This window comes from Anabrus simplex, chromosome 5 (assembly GCF_040414725.1).
Source record: "Anabrus simplex isolate iqAnaSimp1 chromosome 5, ASM4041472v1, whole genome shotgun sequence".
Lineage (NCBI taxonomy): Eukaryota > Metazoa > Arthropoda > Insecta > Orthoptera > Tettigoniidae > Anabrus > Anabrus simplex.
This window is the reverse complement of record NC_090269.1, coordinates 264304515-264325461: the sequence shown is the minus strand read 5'-3', so window position 1 is coordinate 264325461 and position 20947 is coordinate 264304515. Positions and strand designations below refer to the sequence as shown.

At 40.7% G+C, this 20947-nt stretch overlaps 1 protein-coding gene across 1 annotated transcript in view; it reads left to right on the top strand.

Annotated features, from left to right (window-relative positions):
* Positions 1–20947, top strand: part of Ptp36E (protein tyrosine phosphatase 36E) — an 862119-nt gene that overhangs the window by 701912 nt on the left and 139260 nt on the right. The window contains exon 6 of the mRNA XM_067147378.2: positions 15672–15812. Within this exon, the coding sequence (XP_067003479.1) occupies positions 15672–15812 (141 nt within the window). The remainder of the gene's footprint in view (positions 1–15671; positions 15813–20947) is intronic.

Sequence of the window (20947 nt, the reverse complement as noted above, 5' to 3'; positions counted from 1 at the left end):
TCAACACATTTTAAAATTAACTTGGATGACAAACCTTTCCTTAGACAAACATCCTTCACAACTGATAAACTATCACTCATTTTACAAACCTTACATAAAGTATTTGTCCGTATTAAATCTGATAGTATTTTAAGTCTATAATTACATTGCCAGCATTAACATCTGATGCATACTCATTACCATCCATATCATGAAATTCGTCTGCAGAAAGTTTTCTTTTGAATGCACTTGATGGCTGTGAACTTTTCCAGGAATACCACATGGAGAAGTTGGGTTGGAATCAATACTAACATATGACTGTGACAAAGAATCACTGTCCACTGTTTTGATAATATTTACAGAATCTCTATTTCCAAATAATTTACGTTTCTTGTACATTTTCTTCTACCCATGTTTTCAAGAAAAACACTGCCGGGAAGATAATCAAACAATAGTATCAACACACTGAACCTGCATGGAAACAAAAGAAAGAACAAAACCGGTGACAGAATAGACAACGTATGAACCTAAACTTTACCAAGCATATCACAAATTTCCTTGAGAAAAAAAATTGTGAATATAATGAGTAAGAAAGTATTGAAGTGAAATAGGGTGTGGCTCTTTCAGAGCAATAGCTGTGCAATACTTACTTAAAAATTAACTTTTAGAGGCATAAATGTAAAGAATTCACAATAAATTATACATCAAATTATTCGTAAAAGAACGTGGAAATTTATTGCGTTGAAAAACAGAAATGACTTCATTCATCAAATTACACTACACGGTTACCTTCGTTAAGGAGCAATATCTTGACGTAAAAGACATCGGCGTAACTCGCTAAACAAAATGACAGGCGTCAATAGGCACACCAGCAGCTCAAATCTGACCAAGCAGGTTACCTACCTAGTCATAAGATTAAAACTAACATAAGATTAAAATAACCGGCCGTGGCCCTAATTAAGGTACAGTCCCAGCATTTGCCTGGTGTGAAATTGGAAAACCATCTTCAGGGTTGCCGACAGTGGGATTCGAACGCACTATCTCCCACATGCAAAATCACAGCTGCGGGCTGCTAACCACACGGCCAACTCGCCCGGTGACTATAGATTTACTTGCATGTAAAAATCTCCTGCCGTACAAATTTCTGGACCTCGGTGTCTCTGAAGCACATAAAACTTAGTTATTGGAACGTAAAAACATTATTATTATTATTATTATTATTATTATTATTATTATTATTATTATTATTATTATTATTATTATTACGGAAGCTCTAATTAAACGGGTCAATTAGTCATCATTTTACCTATCGGCACTTACTGTTCAATAATAAGCCTTCTATTACAAAATACCCAACGGCACTTCCATAGTAGCTCTTTATCCTTCGAGCAATATTCACGCATGGATGCAACCATGATTTTTGAAATTTATCCCATTAATAACAATTTCATTCAATTGTTTCAGTCCTTTCATTGACCTGAAAGTATTATGAACATAGCATAGACGACTCGCTTTGTCTATTGACAGAAATTCTACGTAGACTGTCACAATAACAGTACAGAAATGTTGCACTTAATTTTCATTAACTCATTGACTGTTTCCTTTAATCTTTGTGAGCCTTGATCACTGAGTAATGTCACTGACGTCTTATAAATCACACACAACTGCACAACACTTGATTCACATGTATGTGCTGGTACGATATTCAGCGTCATATACTGTACGTAAACGAATACAAAATAACACTCGGCGACAACATGAGATAATACAGGAGTGGATACTTCGGTAAGGATTATGTGTACTTTTCACACAGTGTACCCTAGACCGGTTTTCGAGTAAAACAAGTGGTCTGGCATGTGAGTCAGCCTCTCCTACTTGCCAAGCGGTTAGGGAAAGAGCACAACAATATGAGTTGGCTTGCGAAAATAAATAGGTTCAACAACCCCTATACTCTGTTACTGTACCTCCACAACATGAGGACAGAATGACATATCCGGCGTATCCTACTACGGACGTTCAAAACACATTAAGTCCTGAAATACTTGGCTCAGTTATGGGAAAACTAGTATGATAAGGGAAAATGTACATAGCACACATTCTGATATGTATTTTTCTTTACCGACTAGCAAAATATCTGCACGTATAGCCTAACACCCTGATGTTAAGGTATGTTGGTTAATGTTAAAATGTTTTTTTCTATTGGCTTTACGTCGCACCGACACAGATAGGTCTTGTGGCGACGATGGAATAGGAAAGACATAGGAGTTGGAAGGAAGAGGCCGTAGCCATAATTAAGGTACAGCACCAGAATTTTCCTGGAGTGAAAATGGGATAACACGGAATACCATCTTAAAGGCTGCCGATAGTGGAATTTCTAACCCAGTATCTCCCGAATACTGGATAATGGCCACACTTAAGCAACTGCGACTCGGTAATTATTACTAACCAAGAGTGGATTTCTGCTGCTAGTTAATTGATCTAGCACGCAATCCAGACTTTCTGTCGAGTGTATACGTGACAGATGAGGCAATTTTCACACGACAAGGAATGTATAATATGCACAACGGTCATTCATGGGCTGTGGAACATCCCCACGCAGTACACCAAGGCAACTTCCAGCACCGTTTCTCAGTGAATATCTGGATGGGTGTAGTAAGAGGTCGGTCAATTGGACCAATCATCTTTTTAATTTTATTTTTCTTTACGTCCCACTAACTATTTTTACGATTTTCGTAGACGCTGAGGTGCCAGAATTTTGTCCCGCAGGGGTTCTTTTACGTACCAGTACATCTACCGACACGAGTTTATCGTATTTGAGCACCTTCAAATACCACCGGACTGAGCCAGAATCGAGCCTGTGAAGTTGGAGTCAGAAGGCCAGCACCTCAAGCATCTGAGCAACTCATCCCGGCAGGAACCACGAAATGTAGGTACGCGTAATATATTTAGTTTTATAACATGTCCATTATTCGTTTGAAACAAAACGTTCGATGTGCTTCGATAATTCAATTCCGACACTACTCATTTGGACATCCTATGCCATGCATTCTTTCGTTCACGTAAAGCACTTTGTTTACGTACACGTCAACATGATTTTGTCTTGTTTCTCCTACCTTTACGCAGTGCGAAACGGGGATCGTACTATATTTTACGCCCCAGAGCGCCAATCTAAACTCACGCTCGAATAATTACTGTATAGCACACTCTCGTACAGACCCCACACCGACACAGGTTTTCAGGTTATATCCGTACTTACCAGAGCATGGATCCGATGATCACAGATGCCCCAATCCCCTAAAGGACGTAACAGTAAAAAAATAGCATTAATGCCGACAATTCGATACATCTCCAGGGGTATCTGAAATCCTAAAACGGAAACAAAATACTAACGACCACAAAACCAGTCTGGCGAGAATATTACGTAACATGGCATACACTAATAGCAGCCTTCAGCTGTTATCATAGTTGAGTTGCTCTAAAACCAGTTTGGTAAGAATGTTACGCAACATCTCGTGGCATTGTATCTGTAGCGTTCAGCTGCTACAGTAGTACATTTGCTCTTAAACAGAAACAGAAACCAGTTTGGCAAGAATAGCGCGTAACTTGCCTGTTATTGAAGGAAACCTATTCATTCCAAGAACAAGGCATATTACCCATTCTAAAAACGTCTTCTCACTTTGCTCACGAAAAAACTTTCGAGGATTACTAAAAATTTGATATATAGTGGTTCTAATAAAGTTTTATTATGAATCCACCTGTTCAATACATTATAATGTTGTCACATTTAAAATAATTTCATTAGTTAAAAAGTTATATATGGGACATGTTTCGCTCCCTTATAGAGCATCATCAGCCAAATCCGAATCTCGAATAATTGTTATTTACGTAAATAATGACTTAAGAACTATTAGAACATTTTTGACAAACTTAAAACTTATTCTATTAGAATATCATAAAATATAAAATCTTTGTATACATGGCTTAATTACATGTGCTTAATAGGAAGATACATTAAAATTATGGAAGAGAGAGTACTAAAATATAAAATAAAAATACATATATCATGTCCAAAATCTTAGAAAGACATGAAAATCAGTGGTTCGTCACATCGATCTCTATTGCTACAAGAAATATCTGCACGTATACCCCTAACTTACTGTATAACAATCTAAAAAACACAAGTGCCCAAGACAACTTAGTCGTAAACTACTGAATAATAATAATAATAATAATAATAATAATAATATTAATTGTTACCGTGGTTGGTGGATCAGCAGAGGTGGAAGAAGGTGCCGGGGGGAATGGCTCTAACTGCTTTGTCAAGAAATAATTTAAACTGAAATATAAGGTTATATTTTCAAAAGCAACAAGTTAACAAATTCTTACTTAGTGAAATAACAAAAACATAGCAATTTAAAAACAAGGCCAGAAAAATCCAAGATTTCAAATCCTTAACACACTTGGGCTACGAGCCCCTAGTTTTACAACCTTTGAACTTCCAGATCAAACTTTACAGAGGAGCATGAATTTGCAAAAGGGCAGAAAACCCCTAATACACGGAGCACTTGCTCACAATTAGAATATTAAGCCTTCCTGAGGCACTTTTACAACACATGGAAAGAGCTGACACGCTCTCAGTTTTCCACGCCTATTCAAGGCAATAGCAGACCTTACAATTCCTTGCCATCAAGGCACACTTCCAAAAATGAAACGGGGGTATCTTGTACCCAACCTATTGGGCCTTAGCAGAAAAAGAACAGGTTAAGTAAATGGCCCGAAATACAAAATGATGGCCCGAAATACAAAATGATGGAGGCGTGTACTTGCACTACTAAATACACATTCTAAAACCTAAAAAGTACTAGGCCGATGACACGGGGGCTATTCCCAAACTATGGAGGCCACCCGTATAAGAAAGAAATTTGAACATTAGGGAAGAGAAGAAAATCAGTCACCAAAAACTAGTCACCTTAAACCAAGAAGAAGGGGAGCTCGAGAGGGGTAAAGCACTCTCTATCCCCAATTTACAATTAAAGATATTTACATAAGCCGGCAGAAATTTACATTATAGAAAAGTAGGTTACATGGCAAAAGTTTCGGACCTTTCCCGCGGGTTAAACTGCTGAGCTAGCAAGAAATTAAGATGTTAAACGACCATTACCTTACTGAAGACCTGCTGCCTGATGAAAGAGGCGCCTCTCGCCCCCTGCTTTACATCCACACACTTAGGTAGACGTAGATTAAGTGGCAATGACATTTATGAGAGAATGTCCATACTTCTTGATAAATAGTAAACAAAAACAAGTCGAAATTCACACAGTGACATCTTCTGAGGAAAGGTTTAAGTAGGTCCAGTTTTAAGTTCAGAGTTTCTCCAGTAGAGAAGTTCCAATTGGTGCAAGATTTAAACGTGCGGCGCAGAGGTGTATCTCCCGGTACAGACCTCCCCCTCTCCAAATGTCCTTCTAAGCGGTGACACAGAAGAATTTTTGAAAAAATATTATCATTAGTTGAAGAAAATGTCCAATTCCTTGCAAATAGATTTGTGGAAGAACATGGAAGAGACATTAATAGTTGAAGAAGAATTTCCAAAGCCTTTTAACGTTGATTTGAAGAAGAAATTTGAAGAACATTAATTAAAAAATTTCAAAGTCTTTTTTTTTAAGTAGATAGGTATAAATCAGTTAAACTCCAGCTTTAGAGTGTCTTGTTGCCGTAGAATGCAAAATACATGTTGATAATTTTGACGGCAAGACCAGCCGCCGCTGCTGATGTCCAGTCGAGGTCGCCCGGATCCCTCAAATACCCTCAGATAACACCTCTCCCGCTATTATGAGAGGGGTAGTCGTCGTGAAGGACGCCGCAGATCAGAAGTGTATGTACAGTCCCCAGATGAATTGGCGATAGGTGCGCCGCACTTAAGCCTTTGCCGGGAGATGGACTCCGGCGCGCCGTACACAGGTTGACATCACAGGAGTGGAGTGGGCCCGTACCCCACCTCAGTGGAGGCACGGCGACGAACGGCTGCGGGGACACTGAAACAGTAATATCCCGGCGACAGCAAAGTGTTGTTGGAAACTTGAGAATAGAGGGTACGATCTTTATTGGTGAGGCAGAGGGGGCAGCGGCGTGGAGGTCGATTTGCCACTAGTGTGGATTTGCAGGAGGCGGTGGCTTGGTAATGGCCACAAAGGAATGGACAGCAGGAAAACCGAAGGGAAAGATCGCACATTGTATACAGATCAGATAAGACAACAAAAGTGCAGAAGGCTTAAGTTTTAGAGAAAATATAACCTTCAGAGGTCCAGCAAAATTTAGTGGCTATGAACAAACAACAAACGAATTATACAGGTTTTACATGGGAGATATGGACCCTAAAGATCCTCTCGGTTGCTGAATTGCTCACTAATAATGTGACAGGAGTCAGAAAATCTAAAATGATGCACTGCCCATGAAATCTGGAGGCAAGCTTGCCGGCGGGAACGAAGTTTCTTACCATGACTTGATCTCCTACTTTTAGATTGGTGTTCCTCCGTCCACGATCATATCTTTCCCCAACCTTTTGATGAGAAACTTTAAGATTGGCCTTAGCCTTCTTCCAGAGATCTCTAATAGTATCGGGATCTATTGTCTCGGGTAGAATATCACTAAGAGACCAAAGGTTAGAGAGCGGCGTGTTGGGTACAAATTTAAACATCAAGGAAGCTGGAGTGAACTTATGAGATTCATGAACCGCCGAATTCAAAGCGAAGGCCAACCTATGCAGGGATGTATCCCACCTGGAATGATCATCATGATGATAGGCAATGAGCGCCGATCACAGATTACGATTGACCCCCTCAGCCAGAGATGGTTGAGGATAATACGTCGAAGTAGTTACATGAGAGATAGACAGAACAAAACAGAATTTACGGAAGAGATTGGAGGTAAAGGCTTTAGCATTATCAGAAACCAAGTATTGGCACGGACCAAAAGAAGCAACGATGGTATTTAAACAAGCATTGGTGGACTGAGCGGTAGCCAGCTTAGTCGGAAATAACCAGGAAAATCTTGTGAAACCATCTACACACACGAGAATGAATTTGTTGGCATTCCTCTTTGATTGGGGGAAGGGTCCCACGTAGTCGATGTAGAGGCGTTCTATGGGGCGCGACGCTTGATGAGAAGATAATAGCCCTAGCTTAGTGGACAAGGTGGGCTTATTAAGCAAACATGCTTTACAAGCTTTTACCAATTCACGGATTTCACCGTCCATACCTTTCGAATTGAACATTTCTCGGATCTTTTCTCGGGTTTTGAAGATGCCTAAATGCCCCCCCCCCCATGATGGAGTCTCATGGTAGTACTTGAAGATCATGGGTACAAGAACGGCTGGTACCACAACATTCATCTTCTTATCATGCCCCGACGGGCAACATAAAACCCCATTCCTCAATACATAAGGGACGACATGTTCCCCAGATGAAAGAGTTTCCATGATAGGAGCCAGCATCGGATCTTCGCGTTGATATTTTTCAATATCTCTAAACAACATGGGAGCATCAGTTAGAATGGCATTTACCCCAGGAGGTATGGACTCGGGAAGAGAAGAATTATCTTCCAAATCGGAGGTCTCCACATCGTGAGGAAACATGCGGCTTAGTCCGTCCGCCACAACGTTTTCAGATCCTCTCATATGCCTAACATCAAACTGGAAGGCAGAAATTCTGATGGCCCAGCGGGCTATGCGACCAGTATGACGCGGCCTAGCTAAGACCCAACTTAAGGCTTGGTTATCTGTTTCCAAGTCGAACTTGACGTGTTCCAGATAGAGGCGGAACTTCTCTAGTGCAAATAAGACTGCCAAACCTTCAAGTTCATAGCTGGAATACTTGGCTTCTTGAGCCGATAATGTCCTAGATGTATAGGCGATGGGTCGCCTTCCAAGTTCAGTCTCTTGAAGAAGCACTGCAGCCACCGCCGACGACGACGCATCGGTTTGGACGATGAATGTCTTCGAGAAATTAGGCATAGCAAGGACAGGGGCATTACAAAGAGCTAATTTCAGGTCTTCGAAAGCGGCTTGTTGACAAGGCCCCCGTTCAAATTTGACGCCTTTCCTATGAAGTAAGGGCGCGCTCTGTTAGCGAAGTTAGGGATAAATTTCCTGAAGAAATTCACCATGCCTATGAATCTGGCAATACCTTTGATGTCCTTAGGACGTTTGAAATCACGGATGGCCTGTGGTCTTATTTTTTTGCTAGGGGCTTTACGTCGCGCCGACACAGATAGGTCTTATGGCGACGATGGGATAGGAAAGGCCTAGGAGTTGGAAGGAAGTGGCCGTGGCCTTAATTAAGGTACAGCCCCAGCATTTGCCTGGTGTGAAAATGGGAAACCACGGAAAACCATTTTCAGGGCTGCCTATAGTGGAATTCGAACCTACTATCTCCCGGATGCAAGCTCACAGCCGCGCGCCTCTACGCGCACGGCCAACTCGCCCGGTGGCCTGTGGTCTAGAATGATCAACAGCAACACCATCTAGCGACACAATATGCCCTAGGAATGACATGGAAGGCTTATCAAAAGCAACCTTAGACAACTTCACCGTTAACCCTGCCTTACGAAGGCGATTAAGGACCTCTTTCAGATGATCTAGGTGTTCCTCAAAGGTCTCAGAAAATACGACGATATCGTCGAGATAACGGTATAAATATTCAAACTTGATGTCAGAGAAGACCCTATCTAGCAGTCTGGTAAGCACAGCTGCTCCCGTGGGGAGCCCGAAAGCACGCGGTTGTACTCATACAAGTTCCAATCCGTGGCAAAAGCTGTGAGATATTGGGATTCCTCAGCTAGAGGGATCTGATTATACGCCTGATTAAGGTCTAAGATGGTGAAGAACTCAGCTTTCCGAAACCATGAGAAACAAGAGTGAAGGTCGGGAAGAGGCACAGATTGTAACACCACCTTCCGATTTAAAGCCCTATAATCAATCACAGGCCTGAAGCCACCTTGGGGTTTCGGAACTAGGAAAATAGGCGATGAATACGCCGACTTAGAGGGTCGAATAATACCATCTTTTAACATTTGATCTATGATTTCCTTAAGAGCCTTCATTTTAGGTGGAGATAACCTATAAGGTGGAAACCTAACGGGGATCGAGTCCGTAATCTCAATCTTGTATTCGATAAGGTCAGTAACACAGAGTATCGGAGAACATATCAGGAAACGACTGCCACAATTACGAATACTATCAGCCAGCTCCTCAGGTAGATGTCTAAGGTCTAATAACATCTCATCCTGGGTAGGCGAAACAGATGAACATGACACAGAATTACATCTTAACAATGGGATTTTACAATTACTAGCAAATTTGAAGGTGCACGATTGGCTCTGAATGTCGAGCACAAGACCGGTATGAGACATGAAATCCGCCCCCAGTATAATGGGGAAAGACAAATGCTTAGCCACAAACAGTTTAACTTTCCAAGTAAATTTAGCAATCCTAATTTTGACGAAGATAAAACCTAAAATTTATACTGGAGAAGAGTTGGCCGAAACGCATTGAACCGAAGAGGAACAATAATCAGGAAATTTACAAACAGATTTTAATTTAGAGTACCATTCAGCCGAAATAATGGAACAAACGCTGCCTGGGAGTAATAGAGCGGTGACGAGTTCATCATTCAATTCAATTTTGAGAAATGGTACAAGTGCGGGATCTCCGCCGCAGTCCTAAGACATTCTTTGGGACCTTCGAATGATAAATTAGAAGAGCCCTGACTTTTCCCTGAGCTTTCGTCGGGTTTAACAGTGGCTGAGCCTAAAGAAGGGTAGCACACTGACTCAGCCGGCGCCACTAGTCAGTTTTGACTATTTGCGTTGGTGGAAGTGCAACCAGAAGTTGAACAGGAGTGTGTGCTATTAGCGTTCGGTCAATTCTTGGCGATATGGGAAAACGAGCCGCATTTAGAACAGCCTTGGGATGACCTTACTCCGCTCGTTGTCTCATTGGATTTAATCAAAGGGCACTTGTCCCGGAGATGATCTGCCGACCCACAAGCATAACATTTGCGGGTTGTGAAAGTTCGGCGAGTTGGAGGCCGAAAATTACTCGAAGACGGAGGGGGCTCCTTCGTGACACGTAAGGTGTCGACATACCTAACTCCTTCGGCTGAGACAACCATAGCTCCTAACTCAACAAAAGTTTGCGGACGTGACGCAAAACACAAGTATGACCTGTAGGGTGGTGAAATCCCTTCCACAATAGCCTGCACAATTTGATCTTCTGGGAAATGAAGAGCAAACACCCTAGTGTAGAACTTAATGTCTTGGATGAAGTCGACAAGATTTTCATCCAGTCGCTGTACTCGGTAATAATACTTTTGAATTAGTGATGACCTAGCTCGAGCCGGATTGAAATTAGCTAGCAGATGGGCGTGGAAGTCTTCTATAGAGGATTGTTCAGCAATGGCTCTGACTATTTTGTCTTGAGAGGACACCAATGGAGTAAGGGTAAATAATCTGAAGAATTTGAGAAGGGGAAAGCGAAAACACAAGAGCGTGATCCTGAAACTCAACTAAAAATCGTAAAAATGAAATGACATCGCTAGTGGAATTGATCGAAAACTTAGAAATTCCTCTAAGTAACATGGCCAAAGGGTGAGGCGAACTACTAAAACAGGCGATATAACAGGTAAAGGCCTAGGGGGCGGAGAAGCTGGTTCAGAGACTGCATTATTCAAAACGAATCGTGGAATTGAGGTACGACGATCAGACTCATTTCCTAATGCGGCAGACGCCTGTTGAGTAGCCACAGATTTTCTACTTTTTTCATTCTTGGAAGAATCCTCCTCATTATTTATGTTTACCAGAGAGGGCTGGTCGGTTTTGGGAGCCGCTGCCCCAGTTAACAATTGACTAACCTTACTGGACATTTTAGAAAGGTGTTCAACAAGTGCACTAGCCTCCTTCCCCTGAACGTCGTTTAATTTAAGAGACAATAGATCACTCACACTATTATAAAAATGGTACAATCTAGCCTATACTCTTTTAAGTTGATTTGGAGATGGATCACTTACATCAAAAAAACTAACTACAGATGCTAGCTCAGTAGTATTGTCGGTGATAGTGGAGAGAGCCTCATCAATATCTTTCTTTCCCAAAGTTGGGATACTAATTGGCAATCCAAGGGATTCTTTAAGCTTGGTGGTATCAGCCGCAACCGTGCCTCCAGATTTAACATTTCTAATAGCTAATTCATAAATCAATTCCTCCTTCCGCAAGTAGCCGGAATGGAGGACTTCGCGAGGGCCGGACATGATGACAGAAACTTTACAAATTTAAAAAATAGGAAAGAAAATTCCAGCGACTGAGAAAATTGTTACAAGTCAAATCGAATGTTTAGCCGTCAAAAGGGGCTTAATTGAAACCCATTCAACAACGCTCTGCTACCACTTGTTACCGTGGTTGGTGGATCAGCAGAGGTGAAATAAGGTGCCGGGGGGAATGGGTCTAACTACTTTGTCGAGAAAGAATTTAAACTGAAATGTAAGGTTACATTTTCAAAAGCAACAAGTTAAAAAATTCTCACTTAGTGAGATAACAAAAACATAGCAATTTAAAAACAAGGCCAGAAAAATCCAAGATTTCAAATCCTTAACACACTTGGGCTACGAGCCCCCAGGTTTACAACCTTTGAACTTCCAGATCAAACTGTACAGAGGAGCATAAATTTGCAAAAGGGCAGAAAACCCCTAATACATGGAGCACTTGCTCACAATTAGAATATCAAGCCTCTCTGAGGCACTATTACAACACATGAAAAGAGCTGACACGCTCTCAGTTTTCCAGGTCTATTCAAGGCAATAGCAGACCTTACAATTCCTTGCCATCAAGGTACACTTCCAAAAATGAAACGGGGGTATCTTGTACCCAACCTACTGGGCCCTAGCAGAAAAAGAACAGGTTAAGTAAATGGGCCGAAATACAAAATGAATGGAGGCGTGTACTTGCACTCCTAAATACTCATTCTAAAACGTAAAAGGCACTAGGCCGATGACAGAGGGGCTATTCCTAAACTATGGAGGCGACCCGTATAAGAAAGAAATTTGAACATTAGGGAAGAGAAGAAAATCAGTTACCAAAACGTAGTCACCTCAAACCAAGAAGAAGGGGAGCTCGAGAGAAATTTACATTACAGAAAAGTAGGTTACATGGCAAAAGTTTCGGGCCTTTCCCGCGGGTTAAACTGCTGAGCTAGCAAGAAATAAAGATGTTAAACGGCCATTACCTTACTGAAGACCTGCTGCCTGATGAAAGAGGCGCCTTCCGCCCCCTGCTTTACATCCACACACTTAGGTAGACGTAGATTAAGTGACAGTGACATCTATGAGAGAATGCCCAAACTTCTTGATAAATAGTAAACAAAAACAAGTCGAAATTCACACAGTGACATCTTCTGAGGTAAGGTTTAAGTAGGTCCAGTTTTAAGTTCAGTGTTTCTCCAGTAGAGAAGTTCCAATTGGCGCAAGATTTAAACGTGCGGCGTAGAGATGTACCTCCCGGTACAACAACAACAACAACAACAACAATAATAATAATAATAATAATAATAATAATAATAATAATAATAATAATAATAATAAGCCACTTGCTCCAAGCAAAATTCCCCCATTGTCATCGGACAAAGGACCTAAATTAGGTCGGCGATCCTACCAATCACCAATCCTGGTGTTTCCGGGGTCTCACAAGGGGAGTTGCAGAGATCAGTTCAGTTCACTCCGTATTGTCATTTACGACAAAATACGGGTCCACCACTTCACACCTAAATTAAGACAAGCAAGTATGGAGTGACGAAATAAATGCGAAACTGTGCCGGTTATGGCCAAAAGAATCTTGTTTTCTTTTTTTTTCCTTTTTAAATTACAATTTCCTTCTCGTCTCACCGACACAGATAAGGCCTTTGGCGACAATGGGATAGGAAAAGGCTAGGTAGGAGTGGAAAGGAAGTGGCCGTAACCTTAATATTAAAGTACAGCCCCCCAAGAATCTTGTTAGTTAGCAAAATGACTGCGAGTGATTTTTTTGGGCTACAAATGTAATCTGATGGCGGATTTTTTCATCAACGAAAACCAATAAGTTCTGCCTGTTACTACCGGTTTCTGGTTGAAGCCAAAGCTGTTTATCGCAGCAAACAATGTTGACAACCATTTCGGGACGTCATTCTTCTGCACAACATGAAACAGCACACTGATGAGCCAACGTGCAAAAGCCTGGAGCAAATTCATTGGACAACCCTAGAACATCTTTTTCACAGTCTAGATTTATCGCCCTGCTACTACCATTTGTTTGGACCGCTTAAAGAGGCGTTGGAAGGGCAGCATTTCGACAATGATGCAGGAGTAGAGAAGTTCATGCACAATTGGCTGCAAATCCTTCGGAATTTGAGAAATTAACAATTAGTTGGGAATTATGTATCTTTGTTCCAGGGGGGACCAGGGTTTAATTTCCGGGGGAGTCGGGGATTCTAACCTTCATTGGTTAACTCCGATGGTTCGGGGCTGGGTGGGTGTGCCGCCTTGATCAGTAAAATTCATCATAAGTAGGGCCTCATCCTCACAGACACGCAGGTCGCCCATACTGCATCAACTCGAAAAACCTGCAACAAGCCTCTCCGGGCACCACACGCCATTATATTATCTCGAAACTGTGCACATCTGCTTTACATCTTACAATGTGAAACTGTTATAAATATTTTTGCCTTAATGCTTTTGTTCTAGAGGCCATAATTGTGCTGAATGACTCCTATGACTATGGTAAAAGGGCAATAGGGGTGCTGTACATTTTTATATCTGTCTATTGTAATGGTGTATAGAAATTGTCTGAGTACGAGATTTTTAAAAAATGAGTGTGTTTATAAACGATATAACAGTGCAATTAACTATCGTACGATAACACGGTTTACAAAACGAAGTGAAAATAGTTCGAGGCCATAATATTTGATCACTCTGTAAGACCACTCTGGTAAAGACACTAGATAACACCAGACAACCAAACCAAATTCCTTCTTCAGTCGTACTCAACTGCATTCCGTACATTCATCACGACGCGCAGGTCACCTACGGGAGTCAAATCAAAAGACCTGCACCTGGCAAGCCGAACCCGTCCTGGGCTCTCCCGGCATTAAAAGCCATACGCAATTTCATTTCCCTTGGGCATGGTTTGGTGGCCCGCGAGAGAAGTCGCTAAACTCTTTATTCGCTTCACTTTGGCTGAGGAGCGGTATTCTCGAGGTTTATACGGAATGTCTTAGCTCCTACTTAAGACTGCAGGCTATTCATGAAGTTCTTGCCATTTCAGTTACAAAACCTAACCGGTCGACGACAGGTACACATCAGCTAGTTATCAATAATGTTATGTTTTTAAGCCACCAACTACTTTTACCGTTTTCGGGGACGCCGAGGTACCTGAATGTTGTCGGAAAGGAGTTGTGTTTAGTGTCGGTAAATCTACTGATATGGTATCAGGCATCTGAACATTTTGAAATACTTTCGGACTGAGCAGGTATCAAACCCACCAATTGGAGCTTAGAAAGCCAGCCAGCACTTCAACGTCTGAGCCACTAAAGCCGGAAATGACTATAATTATTATTGTATGTACTGCAGGTTTACCCCATTAGCTCAATTTCTTGATGCAGGGTCGGGGATGAGGTGAAATGAGTGTATGTGGCATGTTTTTACGGCTGGATGTCCTTCTTGACTCCAACCTCAATTAATAAATAATGCTATTTGCTTTACGTCCCACTAACTACTTTTACGGTCTTCGGAGACGCCGAGGTGCCGGAATTTAGTCCCGCAGGAGTTCTTTTACGTGCCAGTAAATCTACCGACACGAGGCTGTCGTATTTGAGCACCTTCAAATACCACCGGACTGAGCCAGGATCGAACCTGCCAAGTTGGGGTTAGAAGGCCAGCGCCTTAACCGTCTGAGCCACTCAGCCCGGCCCAACCTCAATTGAGCTAATGCTGCTGAAATGAATGATGGTAAATGAAATTGAGTAAGGAGGTGGAAGGAAACGGTTGTAACCTATGAATAGGATCGTATCGGTATTTGCCTGGAAGTGAAAATTGGAAACCATGGAAAATCATTCTCAGGACAACTGACGGTGGAGTTTGAACCCCCGCGTCTCCCAAATTCATAGTACACCCCGCTCGATTAGTAGTAGTAGTAGTAGTAGTAGTAGTAGTAGTTCTTCGTTATGCCAATTCAAAGAGCGCGTTTGAACTTGTTCGTTGGCCAAAATCTCTTCATGAATGCACTGTGTTGCATTTTGCGTTTTGTGGACCGCTTCCTACCAGTTTTCTTTTTAGGTTCTCCACGAAATTGTGCTTAGCTACTATTGTACTAAAAGCTCCACTATTATTATTATTATTATTATTATTATTATTATTATTATTATTATTATTATTATTATTATTATTTTCATCGTGATTTAGAAATTAATCTATTTCCTTTTTGAAATACGATTTTAAAGGTCTGATGATCTTATGGACATTGAATGATGCAAGAACTATTCTTCTCCTGATTGAATCATCCTTTACATTCCCACTTTTTCCCTGTTTTCGCTGTCTTCAAATTCCAGGGTTGTGTTGTATTATGTACCAATGAATGAACCCAAATGTAACTGTATCCTTTTTGTGTATTCGCAGGTAATGTGCATCCAGTATTGGCCAGCTTCGTTCGACAAAGTGGAGGTGTATGGTAATTTGACAGTCTCCGTTGTCTCCGAGGAGGAACTCGCAAATTTCCATATACGAACCTTCCGGCTCGCACTTCGGAAGGAAGGAACGGTGAGATCTATTAATTTTTACCATAAGGTGTTTTAGAATACCATCTCTTGACTTTTGAAATTTACTCTTGATACAAGTTGGGTATGCATACGATATTACATCAAGAATGACTTGCAAGTCCTTCCAAAACTTGACTGATATGTTAGTATTGTATTTAATACATAATGTCTGGGCTCTTGGATAGAATCATAAATCATTATTATTGTTCCGAAGCAGTTAAATATGTTGACAACTCTCTCACTTTCTCTATCATCTTCATGGATGTAAGGTCAAGTTTCGTGCGCCTGCATATCTACTTATAATAATATAACTACCGGACATATTTAAAATCATCGATATATAAGTTTTGCTGTTTTGGGAATAAGGGGCTGCCTGGCCGAGGCGGTAAAGGCGTGCTCGGTTCGCCCGGAAGGACGTGAGTTCGAATCCCCGTCAGGAAGTCGTAAAATTTAAGAAACGAGATTTCCACTTCCGGAGGTGCATATGGCCTTGAGGTTTCACTCAGCCTACACCAGAAATGAGTACCAGGTTAATTCCTGGGGGCAAAGGCGGCCGGGCGTAGAACCAACCACTCTACTCCATCACGTGCCGAGGTTAACAATGGGGGAAGCCTTTACCTTCCACTCCTCCAAAGGCCTTCATGGCCTGCACGGAGGTGACTGCTTTGCTTGCTTGTTTTGGGAATAGGTTTTATGTTACTCATTACACATGATAGCGAAATTTCAGAGGATAACTCGTATAGTTAACTTTCTTCCTCTGAAATATATACTGGTTTTAGCGAGACTAACGTTAATCGAAGCTTCCTCTGTGAATCAGAGCGAGTGTTGGGCTCTGGATCCCAAAATCGTGTCTCTGAACCCAGTAGAGGTAAAAGAGACTATTTGTCACTCTGTCATACGATGGAATACGACAAAAGAATAAACTACCGGTCTCTCACCTGCTAGTTTCAGGCTACTTTGTCACCGATGTCTACTAAGTAATAGTTGAAGACCAAAAATGATGTTCGTAAGTTATGTTAATATTGTAGATTACCCTTTCTTCAAGCTATAAACTTTATACAATCAAATGGTTATTATTTAGAATAATAGAAATTACCTAAGTTAACATTTTATGATTACTACAGTCATGTCATACATTGTGCAAATCACAATCATCATCATCATCATCATCATCATTTATATCTTATTTTTATTATTATTCTTTATTATAATATTGTATTGTTTAGTAGCTGCAAGACGTTTCAATTGTAGTCTATTTACTTTAATTCTACACATGTAAAAATGGTATTTTCTGGTTACATGGAAGAGAGGGCCTAATGGCCTTACCTTTTTCAGACAAAATAAATCCATTGTGTTTTATGTCGGTATGGAAAAGGATTCTGGTGGCACATTCGGAGATTATCATACAAAACAATAAATAGGTCACCCAATAGTGTTCTAGTTCCTCTAACATCTGCTAAACTAAAAATGATAGCCTACAGTGGGTTGGGATGTAGTACCATGTCTGAAGTACTTATTTGATTACTGTGTGCATGAAGGACCTATACCAAATGAATGGCGAGTTGCTACAGTAGCCCCTGTGTATAGGCTAAAGCTGAAATTACAGGCCAGTCAGTTCGACATGTGTTGCATTTAAGCATTGGGAGAGTATTCTTTCTGATTTTATTTCACCTTCTTCTTATTCCTGATACGTTTCTGCTTACGCAGGTCGCTCATTATTATACATGTTTGCGAAATTAATCACTGGTTCGATAGAAAGCAGTTTTTTTTTATTAAGGGTTATTCCATTGAAGCTCAACTTGTAGAATTCTAACAAGATATAGTAGATATCTTGGATCTAGAAAGTCAAATGGACTGTATCGCGATTGAATTATCTAAGGTATTTGATAGGATATATCATGGGAGACTACAGGCAAAAATGAGTTCAATTGGACTAGACAAGAGAGTGACTGAATGGATGGCAATATTTCTATAATATAGAACTCAGAGAATTAGAGCAGGTGGAGCCTTATCTGACCCTGTAATAATTAAGAGGGCAATTCCTCAAGTCAGTATTTTATGGTTTCTAATAAATGTAAATGATATGAGTAAAGAACTGGAATCAGAGATGAGGCTTTTTGCAGATGTTCTGTATAATCTTCAAGATTATGAGCAACTGCAAAAAGACCTCGACAATGTTGTGAGATGGACAGCAGGCAATACGTGGAAAAAGTCAGGTTATGAGTTTCACTAATAGGTAAAATCCTCTCAGTTTTAATTACTGCATTTATGGGGTGAAATTTCATTATGGGTATCATTGTAAGTACCTAGGTGTTAATATAAGGAAAGATCTTCATTGGGGTAATCCCATAAATATGATTGTAAATAAAGGGTACAGATCTCTGCACAGGGTTATGAGGGTATTTAGGGGTTGTAGTAAGGATGTAAAGGAGAGGGCGCATAAGTCTCTAGTAAGACGCGAACTAGAGAATGGTGCCAGTGTTTGGGATAGTGATGGGCAATGCTCTCGCTCGAACCCCTCGAGACTGACGTCACAGATCTCGATACTCTCGCGAGGATGTCAAGATTGATTCTCCTGTGTTACGATCTGTGTGACGTCCCAGTAGTTACGTAACTACATTTTTGCGTGAATTACGTTCTCAAATGAAAACGTGTGTGCCGATAAATTTTGTCAAAAGTCTGCTCTCCTATGAGCTCCTTAATACCATTAACGAAAGTGAAAACAGAATGTCAGTAGAATATAATAGAATACTCCCATCTCCTAGTTCCGGATCGCCAGGAACTGGAGAGAGAGTAATTATTTATTGCAATCCAAGTTATTTGATACATGAATAATTTTGTTACAATTGATGTATATATCACCAGCTTAAATATTACAATTACGCCTACTCACTAATTACACCCTATCTCTAAATTGTAGTTTCTAAGATTTTTATTTTGTCCTAGACATTAATATTGTTATTTAGTCTCGGAAAACATGTATCTTACCCCTATTGATTCTTATAAGTGCAGGAATTCATGTGTGTCACTGATGTAAACTATTATCCTTAGCTTAGAACAGACGTTACGAATGAATGAATAACTGAATGGATGATTTGCCTGATTGGGTTATACTGCATGACTGACTGCATGGTGAGTGAATGAATAAGTGATTCAATGAGTTTTATGCTCTCCGCCTGCATCTGCGGAACTCCAGCAGATATGATGAAAACATTCCATGTGGATGAATTCACGACAATGAATGGTTAATGAATGAGTGAATTAATGAGTAACGAATGAATGAAGAATGTCATTTTTCCATGGTTTCCCATTTTCACACCAGGCAAATGCTGGAGCTGCACCTTAACTAAGGCCACGGCTGCTTCCTTCCAATTCCTAGACCTTTCCTATCCCATCGTCGCCATAAGACCTATCTGTGTCGGTGCGACGTAAAGCCAGTACAAGCAAACGGTTCACGAAGATATGAGGTGGACATCTCAGCTGAATAACCCTGCATAATTTGTGAATAACTGTGAATAGGATGTACACCTGACTGGATACCACGCAATTGTTACCAACATAGTAGCTTCTTGTAATCCAGACCGGGCCGGAGGTGTTTTCTGTGACGATTCCCCTTCAGGGATAATATGTTTTTAAATGCCGGATCATCCGCGAAGTATTTTTGCTGACGTATTTTTCTTATTTGAATAAACAACACAGACGGCTGTGTTATGTGGCATCTCTTCAAAATAATCCCACGTTCACGACTCACGTTGCGTTTAGGACATCGTCTTAAAGTACCTAATTATGACACTAATACTCTATAACATTGTAAGTATGTATTTCCTTCGTCACCACAATGTATGTAAACAAAAGCAACTGGTCAAATAGATATTGAATGTGGGGTCTGATATGAATGATAACGATGTACCCCTATAGTAGCCGTCAGTTTCTGTACTTAGCCTACTCATTCGTTTAGGCCTACTTACCGCTGCATGCGTATCCTTTTATAATTATGTTATACAGCGTCAAAATAGACCTCGGTAAAAATGAAAGAAATATACCCCCTAGTCGCTTGCTGGCGCGTATTTACGGAATGGAGAAGACCCGTGGTTGGCAATTCGCATACTCGGCACAAACAACATTCAGCTCCGTTCATCTGTAGGACTACGACACGCTGCTCACCACACAATGCGAGGCAACGCTCTCGAGATCTCTCAAAATTTCTCGCAAGGAACAGTGCTTGTACTATTCGCGAGAAATCTTGAGACCCCGTCTCAGACTGCCCGTCACTAGTATGGAACCTTCACTAGGATTACTTGATTCGAGAACTGGAAAAATCCAAAGAAAAGCAGCTCGAGTTGTTCTCGGTGATTTCCAACAAAATAGTAGCGTTACGAAAATATTGCAAAGTTTGAGCTGGGAAGGCTTGGGAGGAAGGAAACGAGCTGCTCGACTAAGTTGAATGTTCCGAGCTGTCAGTGGAGAGACGGCATGGAATGACATTAGTAGACGAATAAGTTTGAGTGGTGTTTTCAGAAGTAGGAAAAATCACAATTGAAGATAAAGTTGGAATTCAAGAAGACAAATTGGGACAAATATTCGTTTATAGAAGGAGGAGTTAGGGATTGGAATAATTTACGTAAGGAGATGTTCAATGAATTTCCAAATCCTTTGCAATCGTTTAAGAAAAGGCTAGGAAAACAACAGATAGGGAATCTGCCACTTGAGCGATTGTCCTAAATGCAGATCAGGATTGATTGATTGATTGATTGATTGATTGATTGATGGATGGATTGATTGATTGATTGATTGATTGATTGATTGATTGATTGATTGATTGATTGATTGATTGATTGATTGATTGATTGATTGATTGATTGATTGATTGATTGATTGATTGATTGATTGATTGATTGATTGATTGATTGATTGATTGATTGATTGATTGATTGATTGATTGATTGATTGATTGATTGATTGATTGATTGATTGATTGATTGATTGATTGATTGATTGATTGATTGATTGATTGATTGATTGATTGATTGATTGATTGATTGACGTTCGTCTCCTTACTTCAAGTCTTCCCAGCCCAAAGTTCCCAATATGTTTTAAACATTGCTCTTTTGTTGGAAATCACCCAGAACAAATCAT